This window comes from Ruditapes philippinarum, unplaced genomic scaffold (genome assembly GCF_026571515.1).
Source record: "Ruditapes philippinarum isolate M1 unplaced genomic scaffold, ASM2657151v2 ctg565_1_1_1_1, whole genome shotgun sequence".
In the NCBI taxonomy this organism is placed as follows: domain Eukaryota; kingdom Metazoa; phylum Mollusca; class Bivalvia; order Venerida; family Veneridae; genus Ruditapes; species Ruditapes philippinarum.
This window is the reverse complement of record NW_026854120.1, coordinates 128,272-149,816: the sequence shown is the minus strand read 5'-3', so window position 1 is coordinate 149,816 and position 21,545 is coordinate 128,272. Positions and strand designations below refer to the sequence as shown.

General features: G+C 31.5%; 1 protein-coding gene across 1 annotated transcript; it reads left to right on the top strand.

Annotated features, from left to right (window-relative positions):
• The first annotated feature begins 2,135 nt into the window (after positions 1-2,135).
• On the top strand, positions 2,136-21,185 carry LOC132739002 (homeobox protein EMX1-like). The gene is made up of 3 exons (XM_060726641.1): positions 2,136-3,009; positions 12,028-12,200; positions 20,027-21,185. Exons 1-3 carry the CDS (start codon positions 2,475-2,477, stop codon positions 20,177-20,179), a joined length of 861 nt encoding a protein of 286 aa, XP_060582624.1. The 5' UTR covers positions 2,136-2,474; the 3' UTR covers positions 20,180-21,185.
• Positions 21,186-21,545: the final 360 nt, after the last annotated feature.

The following is a 21,545-nucleotide window of genomic DNA, read 5'->3' as shown; positions in this document are numbered from 1 at the left end:
TTGAAAAATAAAACACTCATTTTTCTATGTCGAATAACATCTGAACATTATTATTTTTGGACTTTAACTTTAAATAATTTTGATGCAGAATTCTGGTTCCCCCCCCCTTTTTTTTTTAAATATTTAAGAATATTTAGTATAGAAATAACCGTTTTTTTAAAACCGTGATTTAATAAAATTCACGCCAACTGGGCCGCCCGTCTGTGGTACTAGCTTTATATACTTTTATGTTTTTCCCCTTCAATACGGCACCATAAAAATACATTAATCTTTATAAACAGGTCTATAAATCACCTATTGAAATTGGAGTCTCACAAAAATTAGCAATTATCATTCAAAAAGACTAATTTGAAATTTATTCCGTTTTGTATTAAATAAATCAACCCCAGTTAAGCACAAATTGGTCAGAGCATGAATATGGAAAATAGATAAAAAATATTGTCCTGATATTGTATGTTTAAAATACCATTTGTCAAGTCGTTATGGCGGAAATTAGTAGAAATTATATAAAGAAAAAAATGATAAGAAGCGTTAAATCGATGATGCCTGATTGATTTAGCGGCTATTAATTTGTCAAGCGATCAATCAGTGATAAATAGGAACTGATAAATACGTATAAACAGCCGCATGGTACGCCTTACTGATACAACCCAAGATACGCCCACCTTTTGATAGTAAACTTATTTCTACATTGAATGATTTAATGATATTTATATATTATACTCAAGAAAGGGGCAAAAGGGACGTGGAAAAATTACGGAACGGTTTGAAGGTGACAGCGCCGTTTCTTAATTTATGGCGTAATATATGCACCTGTCTGTAAATAATTAGTTTAAAGTAGGGTATGATTAAATTTATTATTTTAATGAACAGTAAACTGTATAAGATTATTTTAAAGATAATCTCTAGGAAAGTTTTACACAAATTTTAAAAAACAATTTAACGAACTTCTGCTCACATTAAACATGACAAAATATTTGAAGAGACTTCAACTGGACTGAATAATTATTTTATTCTCAAATTCTATACTTTTAAGAAAAAAGATAAATCAACTACTTATAATCTTTTATACATTTCTTCGGTGTGTTATAAATTTTCGTTTAACTTTTGTCGTGTATTTAAACGGACCTCATTTTATCCGATAATCCATTTTTTTAGCTTGCCACTCCCCCTGTCATAAATTAGCATATTATACACCGCCCACTGATAATTTGTGAGAGCTAAGAGGAACCGAATATTTGACCGATTGTAAAATGATTTTATTTTCCTCGTCAAAACAGACCTTTAAAATATACCTATTATATAAAAGCTGAACTTCGTTAGAATCATAAAATTGAAAGATTTGATATTTTCAAATGGAAAAAAAGTATGAAAAGATAGTATTTTTTATGAATTCAGTAAATAAATTGCAATCAAAATAATGAATTTACTAAATAACTAATTTAAGAAGTTATCAATATACACTTTTTTAAAGATCGTTTTTTTAACTTCATACTTCGAGTTGAAATATGTTATTGTTAAGGAAGCAGGTATTAAGTGTATTTATCAAATATGTTAAATTTGATTTTTGTCGCATATATTATTATTTGATAGTTCAAAAGTTTAAAAACTTGTTTCGTCAAAAGAGTAACCTTCAAAAAAAGACTGCCACGTCTTTTGTCCTTTTTCAGATTTCCGGGATTTTTAATATAATATATTGGAACTTTGATGCGACAGTTTGTAACAATAGAAGTTGCGATTTTTATCCAATATTCAACATCCTGACCGGTGTTATTTTATTTACCCTTTGTAAATATTACCAAATTAATCTCTTGTACATACTTCCATAAAGGCGCAAATGTAACTCAAATTGCTACCTTAATAAACAGAATCAAACAAAAAGCCTGCCAACTGTTCGATATTTCAATATTTTCAATTTCAATTATTTTTCACTCTAATTGTTTATTCAGATTTCATCCATAATTGAAAACAAGTTTCCGAATTTTCCTTTTGTAAACGGAACATCGCAATTTCCCCCCTTATTGTGCCCCGCTCTGAAGAAACCCGTAGGTATCAATTAGGGAAGTCCCTCCAATCACTTGTTTGTCCTCCTCCAATAGAAGCAACTGTTGATTCATTCATGAGTTTGTTATACGATACCATCTTTTCAATAAAATCCCAACGGGTCAATTCTTACACTTTTTAATGCTATTTTCGCTTTGTTCTTTACTTCACCCGTAATAGAAACCAATTCACTTTGATTCGCCAGTGTTTAATTTAGTTAAGCGGAGGAAAAACTTTTTAACGTGTTCACTAGAGGGTCTATCAAATGTGTCATATTTTTTAAGTTGACTGCCAGATTAAATACATTACACGGACTTACCGCATCGTTTTAACTGATTGGGCGCTGTAAATAAAGGAAGGCATATTTTGTGATTTCTCAGAAATAAATTCAAGGAGTAGAAGAAAAGAAAACTAATTTATAAAGTATCATAATGAGTGCTGTGAAAGTTAAACCTATTGTACCGATTCCAAAACGGACTCATGGATTTTCTATAGACTCTATAATGAGTCGAGATGACCGTGATAGAAATCATTCTTCGTCGGAAGATAGCGATATCGGTGAAGAACAACGTGGACACTCGCCGACGACTGACGACGATATATTTTCCGTTGGGTCTCGAATCCCACCATTACATCCATCATTACCGGCTCATGTGCAACAGTTATTGTTACGTGAAGCAAGCAGCCATGCCGGCAGACCTAGTCCCGAGCATTTACTTGCGTTGCAGTCCCAAGCCTGGGCGTTCGGAAACCAGCAAGTTGGCTCGTTTCCGGGACTCGGGCTGAACGCTGCAGGTATTGGTGGTATTCCTTCGCAGATGGGACCCAGAGGGCCCCTCCAGCCTGGCTTCTCAACACATCCAAGTATTTTAGCAGCCGCTGCCATGGCCGGAAGAGACCCACTGTCCATGTGTCCTCCATGGATGATGAACAAGCACGGACATGGCTTACTCGGCTATCCTTTTGGTGAGTGATTTCTTTATTCTTCCGAGATTATAGAACAGAACAAATCATGTACTTTATTTCTTGTGGGCTCAACACCCATTAACAAAACACATATTTATTGCATCCATCAAGAAATCATGTCGTATCAAATCAAATAAGTGATGTACAAATATAAACAAATGTATATAAAATGATAGGAGTTGATTAATTTCAAGCCAGTTATCTATTAGTTTTTTTAATGTTTGATATATATAAACTGAAATTACATAAAAGTTTTTTCTTTCTAATTGGTTAATAATTTATTGATTAGTAATTGTAGATCTACGCCAACTTGCTTTCAAATATTTTATTTACTAAAAAAAAACAAGTAAAAAAACAACAACGTTTTGTCGATTACCTTCGAAACACAATTAAATAATGTTTTTCCAGTAGAAATTGTGGCAAAATGGTTGTATTTTCACACGATTGTTCACAAAGATTAGCAACATGTAAACATACAAACACTTCCGGAAATGTTTAAGTACCAGTTGAAAAATGTATGTTTGAAATGTGGTAATCAAGAGTATATATCTCTCATCAGAAACTTCACGTCTAAAGAAAGACTGACAGACAAATTGTGGTAATAACAGGCTCATTACGCTGGCAACATATGTTTGCTTCATACCTACGCCATTTTGACACACACGACGGCATTTCTTGCCTTCTTATTGAAGAGTAAATATTCTGACGCGCGGAGGTTTTTAAATTTTGCTATTTCTACAAGAAAAAAAGGAATGCATTTGTACATGGGCAAGCTGCAAGGATAATAAAATGACATCGAAATTTAGAATAACTAATTGCTATAAAAGCAAAGTGTTGCTGTTTTTTTTTTCAGCAGTCTTAATTTATAAAATGTATAACATTGATTCTAGATAATCAATATCCGTTTTATTTTGTCTTTTGGTATTTCTTGTCAAGAATATTAAATGTCATCCTAAATATTTTATAGGTTTCCCTCATTTCTTTATACTGTTTAGTTTTTGTATTTTTGTTATATAATTACTATTTAATTATTTATTTATTTTGGATTTTTTTTATGAAGAAACCATTTATGAACATGTAAGAAACATTTGTAATAAGAATTAATTGGCTATTAAAATTGATAGTTTTGACAATATTGATTTTATTTTTATAAGATCAGCTAAAGTGAAAAATATATTTTTTTTCCTTTAATAAATATGTATAAAAATCGTAAGAGATCTTCGGAACTTTCGCATTTCTTGCCATTATAATAAATAAACTTATTCCAATTTAATAAATATATTGATAACTAGAAGTGAAAATAAATATAATACATGTAGAAAATCATTGAAGACAAGTGTTTTTACATCAGGTTTATTTGCATATGAGCATACAAAATACCTTGACCATTTACAAATATAAAACGGATGTCCAAGATATCACAAATACATATAAATATAGAACATTAAAGAAGTGGTATATGGTACATATTCCACAATAAATACTTTTGTTTCTGGTTTTGGGTTGTTTTTCGTTTTTATGCTAATCACTTTCCATATAAACTTTTAATTGACAGGAACGATTGCATATAGGGATGCAGTTCAAATTTATGTTTTAGTAATTGTCAATTTAAGTAGAAGGGAGATAATTTTATCTTAATATAGAAATATTTGTCATTCCAGTAAAGGGAGGTAATTAAAATCAATATACAGTATTTATTTTCATGATTCATGTATTGTTAGATGTGATAATTTACTGGCGTCTGTTGGCAATTTATAGCATATATAACGAGGGAATACAACCCCGTACGTCTAGTTAAAGGTAAATTATTGAGAACATTAAACTTTAGTAAAAACATGACAAAAAGGGGTTTGGGTAAAATTTATTTGAAAATAAAAAAAGGCATTTCTCTTATAATTCCAAACAAAAAATGAAATTTCGTGTCAGTTAAGTGTGAGTATAACTGAATCTATGAACTACAGCAAACTTTCATTTTTTCATGAGAAGTTAAATTAATATTTATTTGACTGATACTGTGTTTGAAATAATTTTCAGGATAAAGTAAAAAATAGAATAATTATTGTTTCTTTTATAGGTTATACATCTGGAATGGCTTGTATAAATTTGAATAACCTCTTATTGTATAAATTCGGGGAAACAAATAGACAATGTTCCTGTTAATATGTGATATTTAGTCTGAAAGCGTCTGGTTGACAATTTTTTTAGTTGCTCCAGTTCAAACTGACGCTTATTTGATTTTATAAGACACGGAAAGTAACGGAATATAACGAATATTTATGATCTATGAAGAATACATCAGTAAATATGAAAAAACACACTTTTACTTGGTTATATAACAAAGGAAATATTACCCATTAGACATATAAGTCACATAAATAGCAATCATATACATTTTTCAAAATAAAATAAAGTATTTACATCAGATCAAATTTATATTTACAAAAACATCACGTGGTATAATTTTATAATTTTATTCATGAGTGAAGTAATGAGTTACAAAAGTCACCATAGATTGTTTTTATTATTTTAATGTGATAAGATTATATAGTCATTCATAATCTACAATAATCCTAGGACTAAAAATGTGCATCTTTCTGTCCCAGAATAATCGTAAAAAGAAAGCGATTTTCAGACTTCCTTATCAGAATTCAAACATTTTAAGCACTAATTGGACAAATAATACTAGCAAAAGTTGTATTGAAATAATGCTTGAATTTTGTTTAATTTAATCCTCACCCTTACCATCCAATATATGCTTTTAATATTACTAATATATCATCAAACCCGAAATTGATGTCCTATTATAATCTAAAGTAAAAGAACTGACTCCTTTCATCGATCTCTTTAAATGTTTGAAGTGTTTAATTACCTTGAGGGCATGTAATTCTCAAATATGTACTTAAAACATTTCAAGAGTACCACAGCGACACATAAGGTGAGATCTTTTCTAACATATATACATACCCCTGTGGTATAATCCGTACAGACTAACATCCAATGTCACTTCCAAAGAAAACGATACTCCTATATTGCCTGGCTCGCACCTGCTGTCAAGTTCTTTGATCTTAGGCCTTTTAATTGTCGGCTTTTCTTTCATATTGGCATAAAAACTGAAGTAGAAATCGACACCCTAATTCATGTTACTTGTTGCATTAATTGAAATGATAAATGCTAGGGGAGAGAGAGGCTATAGACAGGATTATTGTTAATGTTAATGGATCCCACATTCTTTCTTTGCTTTCAACATTGTCATAGACTCTGAACCTATCAGATTAATATGTACATCCCCCAATCCACGTAAAACGTTCATAGAGATCTTTTGGAAAAAAAACATGCATGACGCATATACAGCATAAATACATGCATAAAAAAGTATAATGATATGATTTAAATACAGGACATGGGTTCGAGTTGCAACAGCATTAATTTGTTTTCATAGCTTTCTAACATTCGGAAGTGTTTTTGCATTTCATACGGTTTCATTTTCTTACAATGCACGACTATTTTTCCTTTCTGTACAAGTGGTTCGTATTTATAGGATCTTTATATCTATTTATCTACATTACCACACCACCCACTCGATATTAATGTTTTTGCAAACATTCTATTAACTGCTTTGTTCATGGTCACCCTTTTCAGAATCTAACACCGGAATAATTTAACTTAGTGTCATAAGACACAAAATGAAAATAAATATATTGTGTGTAAAAGATAGTAACTGTTCTTATATAAGTAGAGGCAACAGTTTAAAGTGGGTGTTTTTCGAACATGGACATTAGGAGTGACATGTTTGCATATCTAGCCCATCAATATCACAAGATGTACATCAAATTTATATCCGTAGCTGATTTTTTCATTAAAGAAACACAGTAATTTAGCCGTGTGTGGTAAAAATAATCCTTTCTCTTGGCCATTTGTAATTTCTTTGCCTTCTCAAATTTTTCTTTCATACAAATCAAGTACCCTGTAAATCCTCATGCAAACAACATGCACTTGTATTTTGATTTCGCTCCTGTCTTTGATGTATATATAAATCAGGATACTTGACCAAGGAAGTGAGCTTTGGGTGTCCTTATGCGGCAGATCTAATGTGGACTCAGTAAACGATATTGTTGACCATTAGCTTGTATTGATTGGCGATTTGCTGTCGATTATTGAAACACGCTGGTTCAAGATGGCTTCCTTTCACTCGGTTAATTCATAAAAGGTTCTAAAGTAAATTAATTAGCCGCTATAAGCATATTTCCTTAACAAGAAATGCATACAGCTTTAACGAAATACAAATAAAATTACTCACACGTTTAAAGTAAATATATTTGCTTTGATTTCATTTGGAAAATATGTTGTGGTTGTTTTGTCACCTACAAAATTGTTTCACAAAATAAATTTTCAGAGATCAGTTTTCGATTATATGATTTGATCTTTATCAAAACTTGTCTTTAAACATATATCATGTTTTATTGCTTACTGTGTGTTGAATTATTTAGCATTATTTACACTGGAATAGAACGGTTAAACGATGATGCTGATGAAATATTAATGGTTAACAGGTAGCGTTTAAAGGTGAACAATTTGCCAACATCATAGTTATGTTTGTATTGTACTAAATTGATATGTAAGATGTCCGGCAACATTGCGGTTAAAGTATCTAAGTTGTCTAAACAGTTACGCCAAATCTTAGCTGGATTTTCTCACATTTTGTTTTGACTGCCCGCTGACCACAACTATCAGTTCTTCTGGTCATCTTAGGCTAATTACCACCAGCAACTGACCACTGAGTAGTTTGCTAACAATCATGATGGCACTTAATGGGCCCTTAATGACTGGCCGGCTCAGTGTGAGCCCTCGAGAAATCCCTGTAATGGTGACCCTGTATGCAATACTTTATAGGTACCTGTCATGCTTGTTTATACACGATGGTTTGAAGTCCCACAATGAATTGTTCAACAAGAAGGATTATGGACTTTTAAAGACGCGGTACACCGGCATCTAATCTGCAATTAACAACAAAATTGAATATAAAGTTGTTAAAGAGAACATCCATAATACAGCCATAATCACTGTAATGAAAGGTTTTACACAAAATATTTGACCGCTGGTCATTACATTAAAGTTGACCAGTGTTTGGGTCATCCCATAGATCACACTAATTCCTGCGAGGAGGACACTGTAGGGAAGAGGGGGACAAACGTTTACCTTGTCGCTTTAACTACTAATGAATAACCAGCCCAAAAGGGAAAGCAAGTGATCATAACAAGGGGTTATTTACAGAGTGACCAGTGGCCATTTTCGCCGGTGACCACAAAGTATTGAATGCGATAAATTAAGATGATGCCTCATAAAAGTGACACTATGATTACCACAGATGTCTAAATTATGACTTTAGTGAAATACAGCGTGAGAAAAGCAATGTGAAAGTTTTCAAAAATATTTCCATGTCTATTTAAGGAGTGAATCATTACAATTTACTAATGCCTATAGGAGTATGTTTATGCAGATGTAAAGAGGTAGAGGCGAGGGGGTGGGAGGTTGGTAATCAGGAGTACATCAGTAACATTAAAAGTCATGTCTAGTCAGTTATATCTATTTTCACAATATCTATCAGTTTAACATAAATTATTCATATTGACTTTGACCGACATGGGTAGAAAATGATATGATGAAATAATAAAATACATTGTCATTAAATAATTGTTATGAAAGATCTCTTTTGCTTTTTGTGTGAATTTCATAAGGGTGATAATGAAATAATATGATATAGATCGAAGTAAACAGAAATTTTATAATAATAATAATAATAATAATAATAATAATAATAATAATAATAATAATAATAATAATAATAATAATAATAAATAATAATAAATAATAATAATAATAATAATAAGAAGAAGAATAATAATAATAATAAAATAACAATTGTTATAACAAAAAACAAGTTATAAGGAAATTTAAATTAATACATGATTTTTATACTACGTCATCTTTTACGTAACGTAAACAGACGCGTGATTTTCACTTAAAGTCAATTTATTTCATTACCAAGAAAAAAAAACACATATTTTTGTTTAATGTACAAGGTCTAAATGATCTTTAAAGGACCTCTAATGGTTTACAAATTATGTATCAAAGTAAGCATTGCCTTACAATCTTATCACGGCAAAAGTACGTATATTACAAGTAATTACTTATTCCAGTATTTAACGTTGTCACTGATAGACACATATACGTATCCGAATTCACTGACACATTAATCACGCGCTCAATTAAAAACACATTAAATTCGTTATAAAGAAACATAAACCTGCGGACTGTAGGTGTCCGCGTAGTGATTTGATAATATATTCTATCACTCAATTTGGAAACAAGATCTGGTGAAAACAGAAGACATGAATCACGGCTGACTCTAAAATAGCATGGTTGTGTGAAGTTTTCCAACAACAAAAAATGGAACTAGCGACATGTCGAATCTTATTATTACTCCTGTTATAAAAACTTCACATTTCTTTCTTTCTTTCTTTCTTTCCCTTTAATATACTAATTGTTTTCATAAGGATTTTATACATCTATCCGAATATTTACAAAATGTATGAAATAGGTCTAACAACACGTCAAGGTAATTTTAATGCTTACTATTCTGAATATAATGTTTTACTAAACAAAATTGTATTATAGATTATATTGAAATTATTAATTAAAAAAAATATTTGTTTGTGTATTTATTTATTTATTTATTTATTTATTTATTTATTTATTTATTTATTTTGTACAATCACGGTAAAGCTCTTTCAAGTTTAATACAAAGTTACAGAAATCTGGAGTAAGAGCGTTTACGATAATCTGTTAACGATTTTTTTCTCATAACCAATAATGTGATCTTAATGTTTCGACAATTATGTTAAATGAGCAGCAAAACGTCAAAATGAAGAAACTAAACTGTCAAAAAATATCTAGCAAAAAACATCAAAATTACTGGTAGACCACAGAAATTTGTACAATTTACGGACATTTGAATAAGGAAAACAGGGCCTACTGTACATTTATTATCATATTTCAATAGCAAGTCATCTAGGATTCGTTCACACGGCCGTCAAAACTTGAGGCATATGAAAGATAGAGCCGGCAATTTCGTGTTATGCCAAGGTAATCTGTCGTCTTAATCTAGAGTTGAGCTAAAGGCCGCGTAAAATTAGCAGTAATTATAACAAAGACTAGGTATATGAAGAAATGAGATCCCAGATAAGGCTGAATGGGTCATAGAATTCAATTTCCACATTGCCTAATTGTTTTGTCGGTAAGACCACCTTGATAAGGACTAGGAGGACATTTACAGGGTGTTTGCAATCAGTAAGATAGATTGACGTGTTATACTATATATTTGACTTTTTTGCAAACATGGTCATGGTAAACTATACTGGCTAGTTTTTCTTCTGATCCGATGGAGAAACGAAACAAGAAATTTACAGGACCATTACCGATTTAATATTCAACAAATATAATCCTTAACATTTAGTTTGCTGAAATCTGCTGAAATCCTTAAAAGTCTTGTTTAGTTTTAATGTATGGAAATTTTCGTTATCAGTTTTGCGAATAAAGATGATAATTAAAAGTTAGTCAACCAAAGGAGGCATAGCGCTTTGTCAGACCGCATGGACTTGCAAGCTGGACAGACTTTATAGTGTTGGCCAAAGAAAATCGTTTTCGACATGGACATGGAAAGAATTTTACACATGTAAAGAATACACATTTTACACATATCAGTATCAGATTTGTGTTTGGAATCATATTGATATACGGAGATTCCGTGCTGTACACAATTTCTCGCTACCCGGCGTCATCTTTTTCTGATAGGTCAATGGATAGGTCATTTTGATATAATTGCATTTTAATATGCAAAACTATCACTGTAACAATTATTTTAAATGCGGAAATTACGTCAAAGGAACGAGAATATTACACGTGTTTTACATCTGGCGTTCCATATGATCAATTAATTTTACAATGGTCAATAAATTGTGCTTACTTTTTTATTTTTCTAAATTTGTTTTAACAATCTGGTCTCTTTTTATCAGCTTCTCATATAATAGATAACATGGTGAAACATTATTTTGTTTGATTTTAAGATAGAATTGCAAATTAAATCTTAGAATAATGTGAATAATTATTAAGATAATCCCATATTTTACAGAATCATGACTTTTATGTTACACTGAGTCACTAATTGAGTCACATCATGCCGGGCCTCACTATTATCAATTCTGTCTATTCCATTTATGGAATTCATTTTCTGACTCCTAATTTTGAATAGATTGATCGTAATCAACTCACTAATTACTGGTTTCGTTTTAACTCTCTAACGCATATTTGTCTTAATTGAATGTTAATTATGCATAACGTATATTCATTTTCCAGCTATCGCCGTCAAACATCAATATTTCTATCGACACGGACAACGGGTCTGTGGGTTTTGTAACCTGATGCCAGCATAGCTTTTAAACACTGTAAATTAGGCTTTCAGTCTATTATTTCAGTATTGTGCCTTAATGGCCGTGTTAATTGAAAAACATGAATAGAAATGGTAATCCTAGGTGATACAAAAAAGTTCCTTTTACAAATTTTAAGTGTTTTAAAGCAATGTTAAGTAAATATGATACAAAGATTTGGACTCGATTTGTCCAGCTCAAAAGTCAACACATTCCATGTTACACCTATCACTTGTTTACCATAAAAAGAGAAAGAAAAAAACAGATAGATTGCGCAAAAAAAACAACAATATTATCTTAACAGGCAAACATATTTTTATACAAAATATAAAATCTTATTATTCATATGCGCAGTTGAGTATAAAGTAAACTCCCAATCAGAAAAGCATTCTTGAAAACATCACACTATATTATGTATGCGACTCAGCGAGGGCAAACATTAATTTCTCTAACCCATTTTGCTTTTTTTGTTATAATTCTAGGTCTTTGGGGCAGTGTTTTTTTTTATAACGCCATCTTGTTTTTATGATTCTAGGTCATCCAGACGCCGGTATGTTCTTTCACCCGTACCGAAAGCCGAAACGTATCCGGACAGCGTTTTCTCCGTCACAACTCCTGAAGCTTGAACACGCTTTCGAGAAAAACCATTACGTGGTTGGACAGGAAAGGAAGGAGCTTGCATCAAAACTCAGCCTTACAGAGACCCAGGTAACCTAGGAACATTATTTAACGTTTTCTCATCTGATATTCTGTGCATTTTGTTCCCATCAGAACTTGCTTCTGATGATTGTTTTTTCCAAAGCCTAACTAGGGGCAAGTCATATTTGTACTGGGTGACCTTTATTACCATCCTATATTACAATGATACGTTACGATTATAAACAAAACACATGTATAATTAATGTTTTGTATGTTTGCCCTTGACGATATCTCAATTTTTGTCAAATGGTTTGTAGAGGGGATATCATTAAATTAAAATGTATACACGAGTATGATATAAATTACATAATAATTATGTCGTAAAACTGGGCTAATTCTAAAGTTGTATAGATTTTCCCAAAACAGTTCTCAATCATTAAAATCATGAATTGTACGAAGAAGTGCTGGCGCAGTTGTACATTGGTACCAGTCTCTGACTCCTAAGTCAGGAATAACGCTTACGAATATGTCTTTTGAACCGGAATCTCGTGTAGTAGGGCTTCTCATCATTTACAGACCAGTTGTTTTCTTTTGTGGAATGGAGAATTTTTTTTTGTCCGCAGCACTAGATTTCTAACAAAAAAAAATACGGTATAATCCTCTGGAGTGTGTCACTGACATGGGTTTGCAATGGCGATAGATAAATTAATATCATACTCCATTGCTCGTATGTGCCAATAATTGACGAGACTAGTTGGCCAAAAATTGATCAGACGGGTTGCAGTTTTCCCTCCAATTTATTCACATAACTAGATTTAAGTTTTTATTTTCGTGTAATGCATGTATTCATAGGAACGTACATGTATATGAATTGTAGTACCAAAATAAAGTAGTTTTAGGATTTTTTCCTTCATTTTCTCCAAATATGAAGAGATACATGTTATTCACATGTAATACGAGTCTTGCAATAGATTCTTAGTGGATCGAAATAATAATGTTACAAAATTCTGAACAGAACATGATTTTTTAAGTAAACCATCATTGCAAAACATATACTCACTACAAGATAGGTGACGGTCTCAGATTTGTTTAACAAATAAATATAGAATTTCAGAGTCAATTAGAGACGGGGAGTGAAGAACTCCAGAAAGTTTACCACTATCATTTCTGAAAGAATTAAGCAGCACCTTTGCACAAAAAATACATTCCCCCCTCGCCAAAAAGAAAAGAAAACAAAAAAAACCCAAAAACAAACAGAAAAAAAAACATTAAAAACAATAAAAAATAAAAATGAAACAAATAACTAAATACATTTTAAATAAATAAATAAATAAATAAATAAATAAATAAATACATTTTAAATAAATAAATAAATACATTTTAAATAAATAAATAAATAAATAAATAAGATAGAAAATATATTAAGTAAAATAAAATAAAAAACGATAAATAAAGTAAAACAGAATCCCTCAATAAATATAATTTCATCGCTCATTTGTATTTATTTTATTTATCTCTGGTAATAAAGGTTTCCACTTTTTATAAGATCTTTCATGTTCTTTTTATCTTCTGATATTTTTTTTTGGAAAATTAAATTTAAATATTTTTTAATTCGGGCATAAAAATGTACTTTTTCTTCCGATAGATGATCTTAACAGCTGCACTTTGATGTTCTTTGCAATCATTACTTTGTTGCCCTTTTCCGCCAAAACCTCGGATTTTGATACAGAATTTATTTTACTTTGATTGTGAAGGAAACTGTAAGACAAACTTTCGAATACGGCCATGAAACCAACCAGTATTTGGCATTTTTTGTAAAGTTTCTTGCTCAAGGGAACAACTGTTTGCATCTTAATAGATCTAAACCAACAAACTCCTGAACCAAAAAGTCCTTATATTACCTCTCTGATACATTTACCACTCGGCCATGCCGCCACAATAACTGTGGATAATAATTGTGGGAAATAGACGTGATGTTCCAAATGATGTCCTTTGTCGAAATCCACGAATATCATAATATTATAATAGCTTAAAGAGATAAAATGATGCGTAACAAAGAAAAATCTTACAAAAAAATCTTACGATTAATTATGATTTTTCCGCCTGAAAAGTGAAATTAATTGAATAAAGTAAATATTACAACTGTATTGCTAAAATGTTAATGTGTTATATAATTTTTAATATTTCAGACCACCGTACGAATGCGTCAATATATAGTGTAATTTTGCTTGTCATTTTTAGTTATAAAAAGTCAATCATTAATTGCTATAAAATATTTCAAACTTTCATTTAATAACAATAGGATCAGTATATTAAGCAAGTGATATCTGGTAAAATTACGAAAATTGCTCATTTATACAAAATACCCGTACCGATCACATTAATTACTGCATAGAAAGTGTAAAATAAAGAGCTCGAACTTTGACCAGAACTTTAAAATATTGCTGCATCATTCTTTATAATTCAAAATGTCACATGAACACTATTTCTGTTCCTTTTACGAAACGCTCAAACGTGAAAATGTATGAAAAGACAAACCATTGAGTTGAAAAACGGCCTTTGAAATATTGATAAGATTACTTGAATTGATTAATGCCGCTAACAATCACTATTAGCTATTAACTCGCCCATTTACGCAATTAATTCAACGGTTTCTGTAAACTGCTCATCTCATGCCAGGAAAAAAAGAACCCTTAAAGGTATTTAACAATTACCGTCCCAATGATAATACGGTTTTATCAATTAATACTGGCTCGCATTTCTATAAAGTCTTTAGAATTGGCCACTATGGAATCACGCATATTATAGCACATTAGTAAACAGAATTCAAAATTATCGCGGAATCACCGACTGTCAAAATGGATGCCACATAATGTGTTTTAAATCTGAAAGCCATGTTATTTTCCCATGTAAACAATTAGCAGGAATAGAGAGGATACTTAATCCTAGACTTCGATTGGAATTATGGGTAAAAATCCTTCCAATTTCCTGTCATTAACGAGCATTTATTCAGGTCTCAATTTTCACGGAGTCGGCACAGAGTTTGCGCAACATGTTCTCACATAGTAACGACAAGTGAATATAGTCGTGTCTTCATGTAACATCATCTGAAAACTTTACACTGTTTTCAGGGCGGAAATTAAATTGGTTACACTATATTAGTGTCATTTCATTTTTTGTTCTTGGTTTTTTGAAACTGTTCATAGAATATTTAAAGAGACCAATTTGGCAGGCCCTTTTTTTCGAGATGTCAGTTGTTTGTCTTTCAAAGATACCTTTGTAGAAATGATGGTTCATTCAAATCATGTTAAAACAATAAGATGATTTAACGTAAAGTTACGATCGTCATACGCAATTGATTTCAATTGATCACAAATTCCTAGCTAAAAGATTTAAATGAGTTAAAAACGTTTTAAAAGCAACGGAACTAGGAAAAGATACAACAGTTCCGGTGTGCGCACTACCGTGATACCGTGTACCGGGGGTTATCCAGCGCGTCTTCAATACTTCGAGTAATTCCACTGATTCCACGCTTTAATCAAGTTCTTCATTTCAATTAAGAATCAATTATCATCACTTATGGCACCAGTTAACAAAACAATTGAACGTTTAATTAAACAAGTGGACAAACTGAGCAGAAAGTCACAGACACTGAACGGAATTTTCAAAGCCATTTGCAGAATATTTTATCTGACAATTACAACACCTCATTTTCAGTCGATGATAAAGAGATTAGCTGTCTTTGAGAAGCATACAAGCGTACGTTGGAGATGTATTCAGAGAAATTGTTAGACCCAAGGGACTCATTTCCAGCGGATCAACTGTAATCAGTCCGCGTATTAATATCTTATTCGTTTATTTCGCGACATCCGTACAAGAAATAATCCTTTTAATGCTTTTCACTGCAGGATGAATGTAACAGACCAACGGCAGGCTTTGTCAAGCGGTTAAAATGGCTACTGAGAGACGTCTCTCAACCACACGTATCCCGCGCATCTATAGAATTTAATTAAAAGAGAAATGAGTGTTAATGATATACTAATTTACGCGGTTTATATGCACTTGTCATTGCTAATACTTCTAATAAAGCTGTCAAAAGATGTTAGTGCAATATCGAAAGCACACTGATGTTTTATTAACAAGATTAAGAGCTCGATTGAAGAGTTAATATTGCATAATTCCAATTTAATAGATTTGATAGATTCTTTGATGATGGTATTAACTGCAGAATAAATCCAATAACTGATGTTCGGACAGTTAAATGGCAAAGTGCATATAAGAATTTAAAGTGTTATGTATCATTTTCAACCATTGATCCTTCCATTATGCAAATCAATGGGCAAAAGATTTAAAGACTTATAAATTGATAACATAACCAAGTGACATGAAGGTTATGCCTTTGATCAGGTCTATTCTCTTCTAAAATCATATTTCGATTTGAATTCTACATCTATCAAAAGTATATTTTTTAAAGAGCTTTTTGTGCATCGAGACGTTTAGTCACGGAAAAGATTTATTTTTTCACTCGACTGGTATAATATTATTTTGTCTACGGTATATTCCGTTTAATTTTATTCTATAGACTGTCTGTGGTAGCCAGTACAGATTCCACTATTTGTGTGTTCCTAAATTGTTTAATTTATTACTTATGTTAAAATCTGAGCTGGGTATTTAGATATCATCTGAGGGTAATTAAGCGAAGATCAACTGTCTACTGTCAAAGATTCCTCCGATATTGCGGCCATGTTTGGAACTATTTATTTGTGCGGAAGCATATTGCAGAACAAATGATCTTCGATGTAGTAGAGACGCCCGGATAATGATCGCAAGGTGACAACTGATAAGGGGTGTTTTGTCCCTACAAAAAAGTTATACAGGGTCATCTCTGGGGTGGCATGTTTTTGCAAAAAGCGTTATACGCTTGAAACAATTAAATTAGGAATTATTTCTTTCTATTGTTTCGAATAGTTGGAGTTCTTTCTCGCGGAAGAAATCTGTATGTTCTGTAAATGCAGCGTGATTATGTATACAGTATAGTATTAGCTTTTGTAAAGAAAATTACTAAACCTTGTCCAAATTAGGCCTCCAAGCATATACAGTATAGAAGGCAAACCTTCACGCTATTGAATATTGAAATCTGAACTACAACTGTTATTGTTTCTAACAAAGAAATTCAATTTTGAAACACGCGTTAATTGATTTAAATGAGCATAATTAAATTTTCTACTGATAAATCAGTGACACGAACACCGAATTGACAGGTCCTATCTCCTAACCACAATATGGCAAATTATTCATATAATTACGTTTTGGCAACTTGTCTCTTTTAGGTGATATAGAGCTCTTCTAACTAATATTTCGTGTGCACAAACCTGTGCAAAATGCGCAACAATACTATTTATTTTGAAAATAATATTCCATCTACGCAATCCAAAAGAAAGAGTACCACCCTGTCGACTGTCACTGGCTGAATACAGATTAAAATATCTGCACTTAAAATAAAGACAAAATATTTATCATGTACGAAAACATATAGTATACAATTAATATATAGACATAAAGCGGACATTTAAGCTGCGCTTGTTTCTTAGATTCTGACAAATGGGTTATTCTTCAAAATCTTCAAAAACAAACCACACACGCACAAAAGTCCCAATTACTTGCAACAATAAAAGTGTAGTTGATAATATAGAAACAGCACTTACGCCCCAGCAACGTAAGCATTAATATTAACAATCCTAAGCGGACATAAGAACAGGAAAATATAGCATTATATTACATAAAAGGGACTCCATTGAGGTTTTTTTTGACATGAAGGAACTTTAAATAATGTTTTCTAACTTGTGTGCAAAATTTCAGATCATTAGCTCACTCCGTTTTTCCTGTATGATTATAATAACAGTGAAAAATGACCCAAAATTGAAAAGTGTTGTGCAACGCTTTTCATTTAAATTTGGCTTAAAAAGCACAAAATACGATTTTAAATTTGTTTTGGAGTATATTTCTTAATCATCTTTTGCATATCTTTCTGTGATTAGTGCCCCAACATATCTATGTGAGAAATTCATTTTTTTTTTGTTTTTAGTTTTTTTTAACTTCAGTGGGGTTCCTTTCAGGGACACTTGCGAGTAACGGCGTATAGTTGGTCAAAAGAACATTTATTAGTATATAACAACTACTTATAATACTATGCCTGCGATAATTGTAAATTCCTTCCGTTCATAAATATATTTTATATTTAAATACCTTAGTGGTTTTTAGTTTAATACAGGTACATGTACTATGAAAGATGCTTTTTACATCTGTATGTATGTATATACCTGACAAGAACAGAAAGAAAAACAAACTCCAAGGATATATCACATGTTTCTTCATAGTTTAAATAATCGAACATGTCATAAAGACTATCTTCAATGTTGAATTAGCTAGCGATAATCTAATTGGTTGTAAAAATTCAGTTATAAAATAACAATGGTCATTTCAATGCTACGTAAATATACCACTGTGTCAAAATAAACAGAAAATGAACACGAAGAATCAGCGCAATTAGATTTATAATTGCTAACATTGCCGTAACAACAGAAATCTAATCGGTCTAATGTCGATTGAAAATCAAACAATACAGTAACATTATGACAAGCTATGATTTTAAATACATTTCCCTTACGAATGGCTGCGTCTCAAATCAAACGCCTGTCTAGAGGGAAATTGAATCATCAGTGTCCAATGAAACGCTACATTGGCTACGAAACCATATCAAATTCTTGCCCACCCAATTTTGAAAGCATTAGCTCAATTTCATTCCTTGGAATGTGATTGATAGAAAACCGATTGCTGTATCAGTCTATCTGAATCATAAATTTAGTCGCAATTGTTATACTATTCTAATCCGCGACCTAAGGTCAATTTGTAAACCCTGGGTTGACAATCATATGTCATTTGGAAAGAGCTATTCATAAACCGTCAGTATTAACTCCCTGTGATACAGCGATGCCTTTCTCCAAACTACCCATTAACCACATCTAATATGCTGGAAAAGATTTGATAAATATTATACTAAAACAGCATACTACTATAAGTTATTGCTGTAAATAGCTCCCCAACACACCGTGTCGTCTTTCCAACGTAAGCCTAGACTCTCAACGGGATACCTCAATAGTGCTAGAACCATAATGTTACAAAACCCTTCAATCATATACAACGCTATTCATCATTCCGTGTCACACAATTTATTTTTTTGGACAAGAATAAAAAAGAATCTCCATAAAAATGAATCCTTAATATCAGTATTAAATTTTGTTTTCGTTTACAATTCAATTTAAATTTGACGGATTAGCGCGCTAGTCAGCGACACGATGCATATAGATAGTCTTTATTCAAATCGCGTGAATGATTTTTATTCAAAACGGTATTAATTTCAAAGCTAAATAGATGTCATTGCATGATGTGAAGCCCTATAATAGACTAAGATGATTTACTTTCAATCACATGCAGTAGGGGTCTCGAACGTAAAATTTCTGTCTTGTAGCATCCCATTCAGGTACACTAGCACAGGTGTTGTTCCGAGTTGAAAGAGGACTTCGAGCAATCAGTAGCTTAAATACATCCAAATTAATTTGTAAATGAGGGATTAAAACAAATTTGAATATGATTTCTAAAAAGAACATTCCTTGCCATTAAAATCTGTTTTTCTACTGAGAATGAGAATTCGCAGGAGCCTTCGGTGCAAATTACAATTTATACAAGTCATCGACTTATGCCCATGAAAAGAAAACCTTGTGTAAAAACACCAAAAATTCGCCAACAATTTACGAAAAAATACAACTTTTTTTCTTCCAAAATATTTACTATATACATTACATGTATTTAATCATCTATTTCTTGTGTGTTTTCAGGTAAAAGTATGGTTTCAAAACAGAAGAACAAAACATAAACGTGTAAAGTCTGATGACGAAGGTGATGGAGATGCGGACAATGATAATGAAGATATATCAGTAGACGATGAAGACATAGCAACTTCTTCTGGATTAGACAGGGAGCTATCGTGATACTACGTTTGTTGTTAAAGAAAGAGGAGAATAAGTTGAACAGTGACACCTCTGAATGATAAGCTTGGGCTAGGAAGATCAGGCAAAAGTTCGCTAATTTGTATAACTTTGGATGGTATTGTTTCAAACATAACGAAAGAGAGGACAGATTGCTTATATGAATGCTTAAGCCGAATATCTTGGAGCATTGAACACAATAGGCATTGACGTAATTAAGATTGTAAAATACGACTTACAAAACAATACTTTTGAAAGTAAAATATTTTTGAATTCAACCAAAATGATATTTGTAATTATACATACCGAAAGTATATAAACAACATATTTGAAAGGTTTTTGCAGATGAAATTGCAACGAACGCAAAAATATTAAAACGTGTTATGCAGAAGACATTGCAACGCGAAAATATTCCAAAAATGTTTTGCAAATGAAATTGCCACTGAAAATGTTTGAAATGTTATGCAAAAGACATTGCAACACGAAAATATTAAAAAAAAATGCAGATGAAATTAACACGTGAAAATATTTGAAATGTTTTGCAGATGATATTGCAACGCGGAAATATTTAAAATGTTTTGCAGATAAAATTGCAACTTTCTCGATATTGTACTGGGACAATTTTACAACACAGCGTCGAGCCGAGAAGAGTTCTATCACTGAACTATTATATGGACCTACATTTGCTATTAAATTAGTTGTTCTAAACAAAAAAATATTTCAAATTATGATATATCGTACACGATATGTTTATAATAAAACTGTTTTTATCATCATTGCGTAATGGAAATGATACAGAATTCCCACACAAATCTCTTTTTCTTTGTATGATTATGTTGTCACAAATAGATATCTGTTAAATAAATGTATGTTTTGTATATATTAGATTTAAATCACCACTAATGACGACTATATTTTATTTTGCAAATATAAAGACATTTTATATTCTCTCACATATTTGTTTACTTGTTGATTGTCATACACAGAATAAAGATGAAAGTCATAATGACCTCTTATTTGTTTTTTTTCTTTTTTTTTTAAAGAAAATTTAACTGTGATCGAATAATATGTTTGTTATAGAATTGTATAGGTTAAATGTCTTGAATATTTTCTAATGTATGAACAAAGATGACTAATATGTACAGCAATACAAAACCAAAACAATGTTATTATGGTGTAGTTGGCTTGTATTCTTTATTAGTTGACCATTAACTCGCAATGGTACAAAACAATGTAGTAAAAGGTTTTCATTTCGAGGTTCAGAATAGAGAAAAAGAGAAATACAAGGGATATGTTTGTCGGTAGATAATAAAACTGTTCAAGAGATCTCGTATCATTCCAATTCTAACAATTTCATCAATTTTATTAA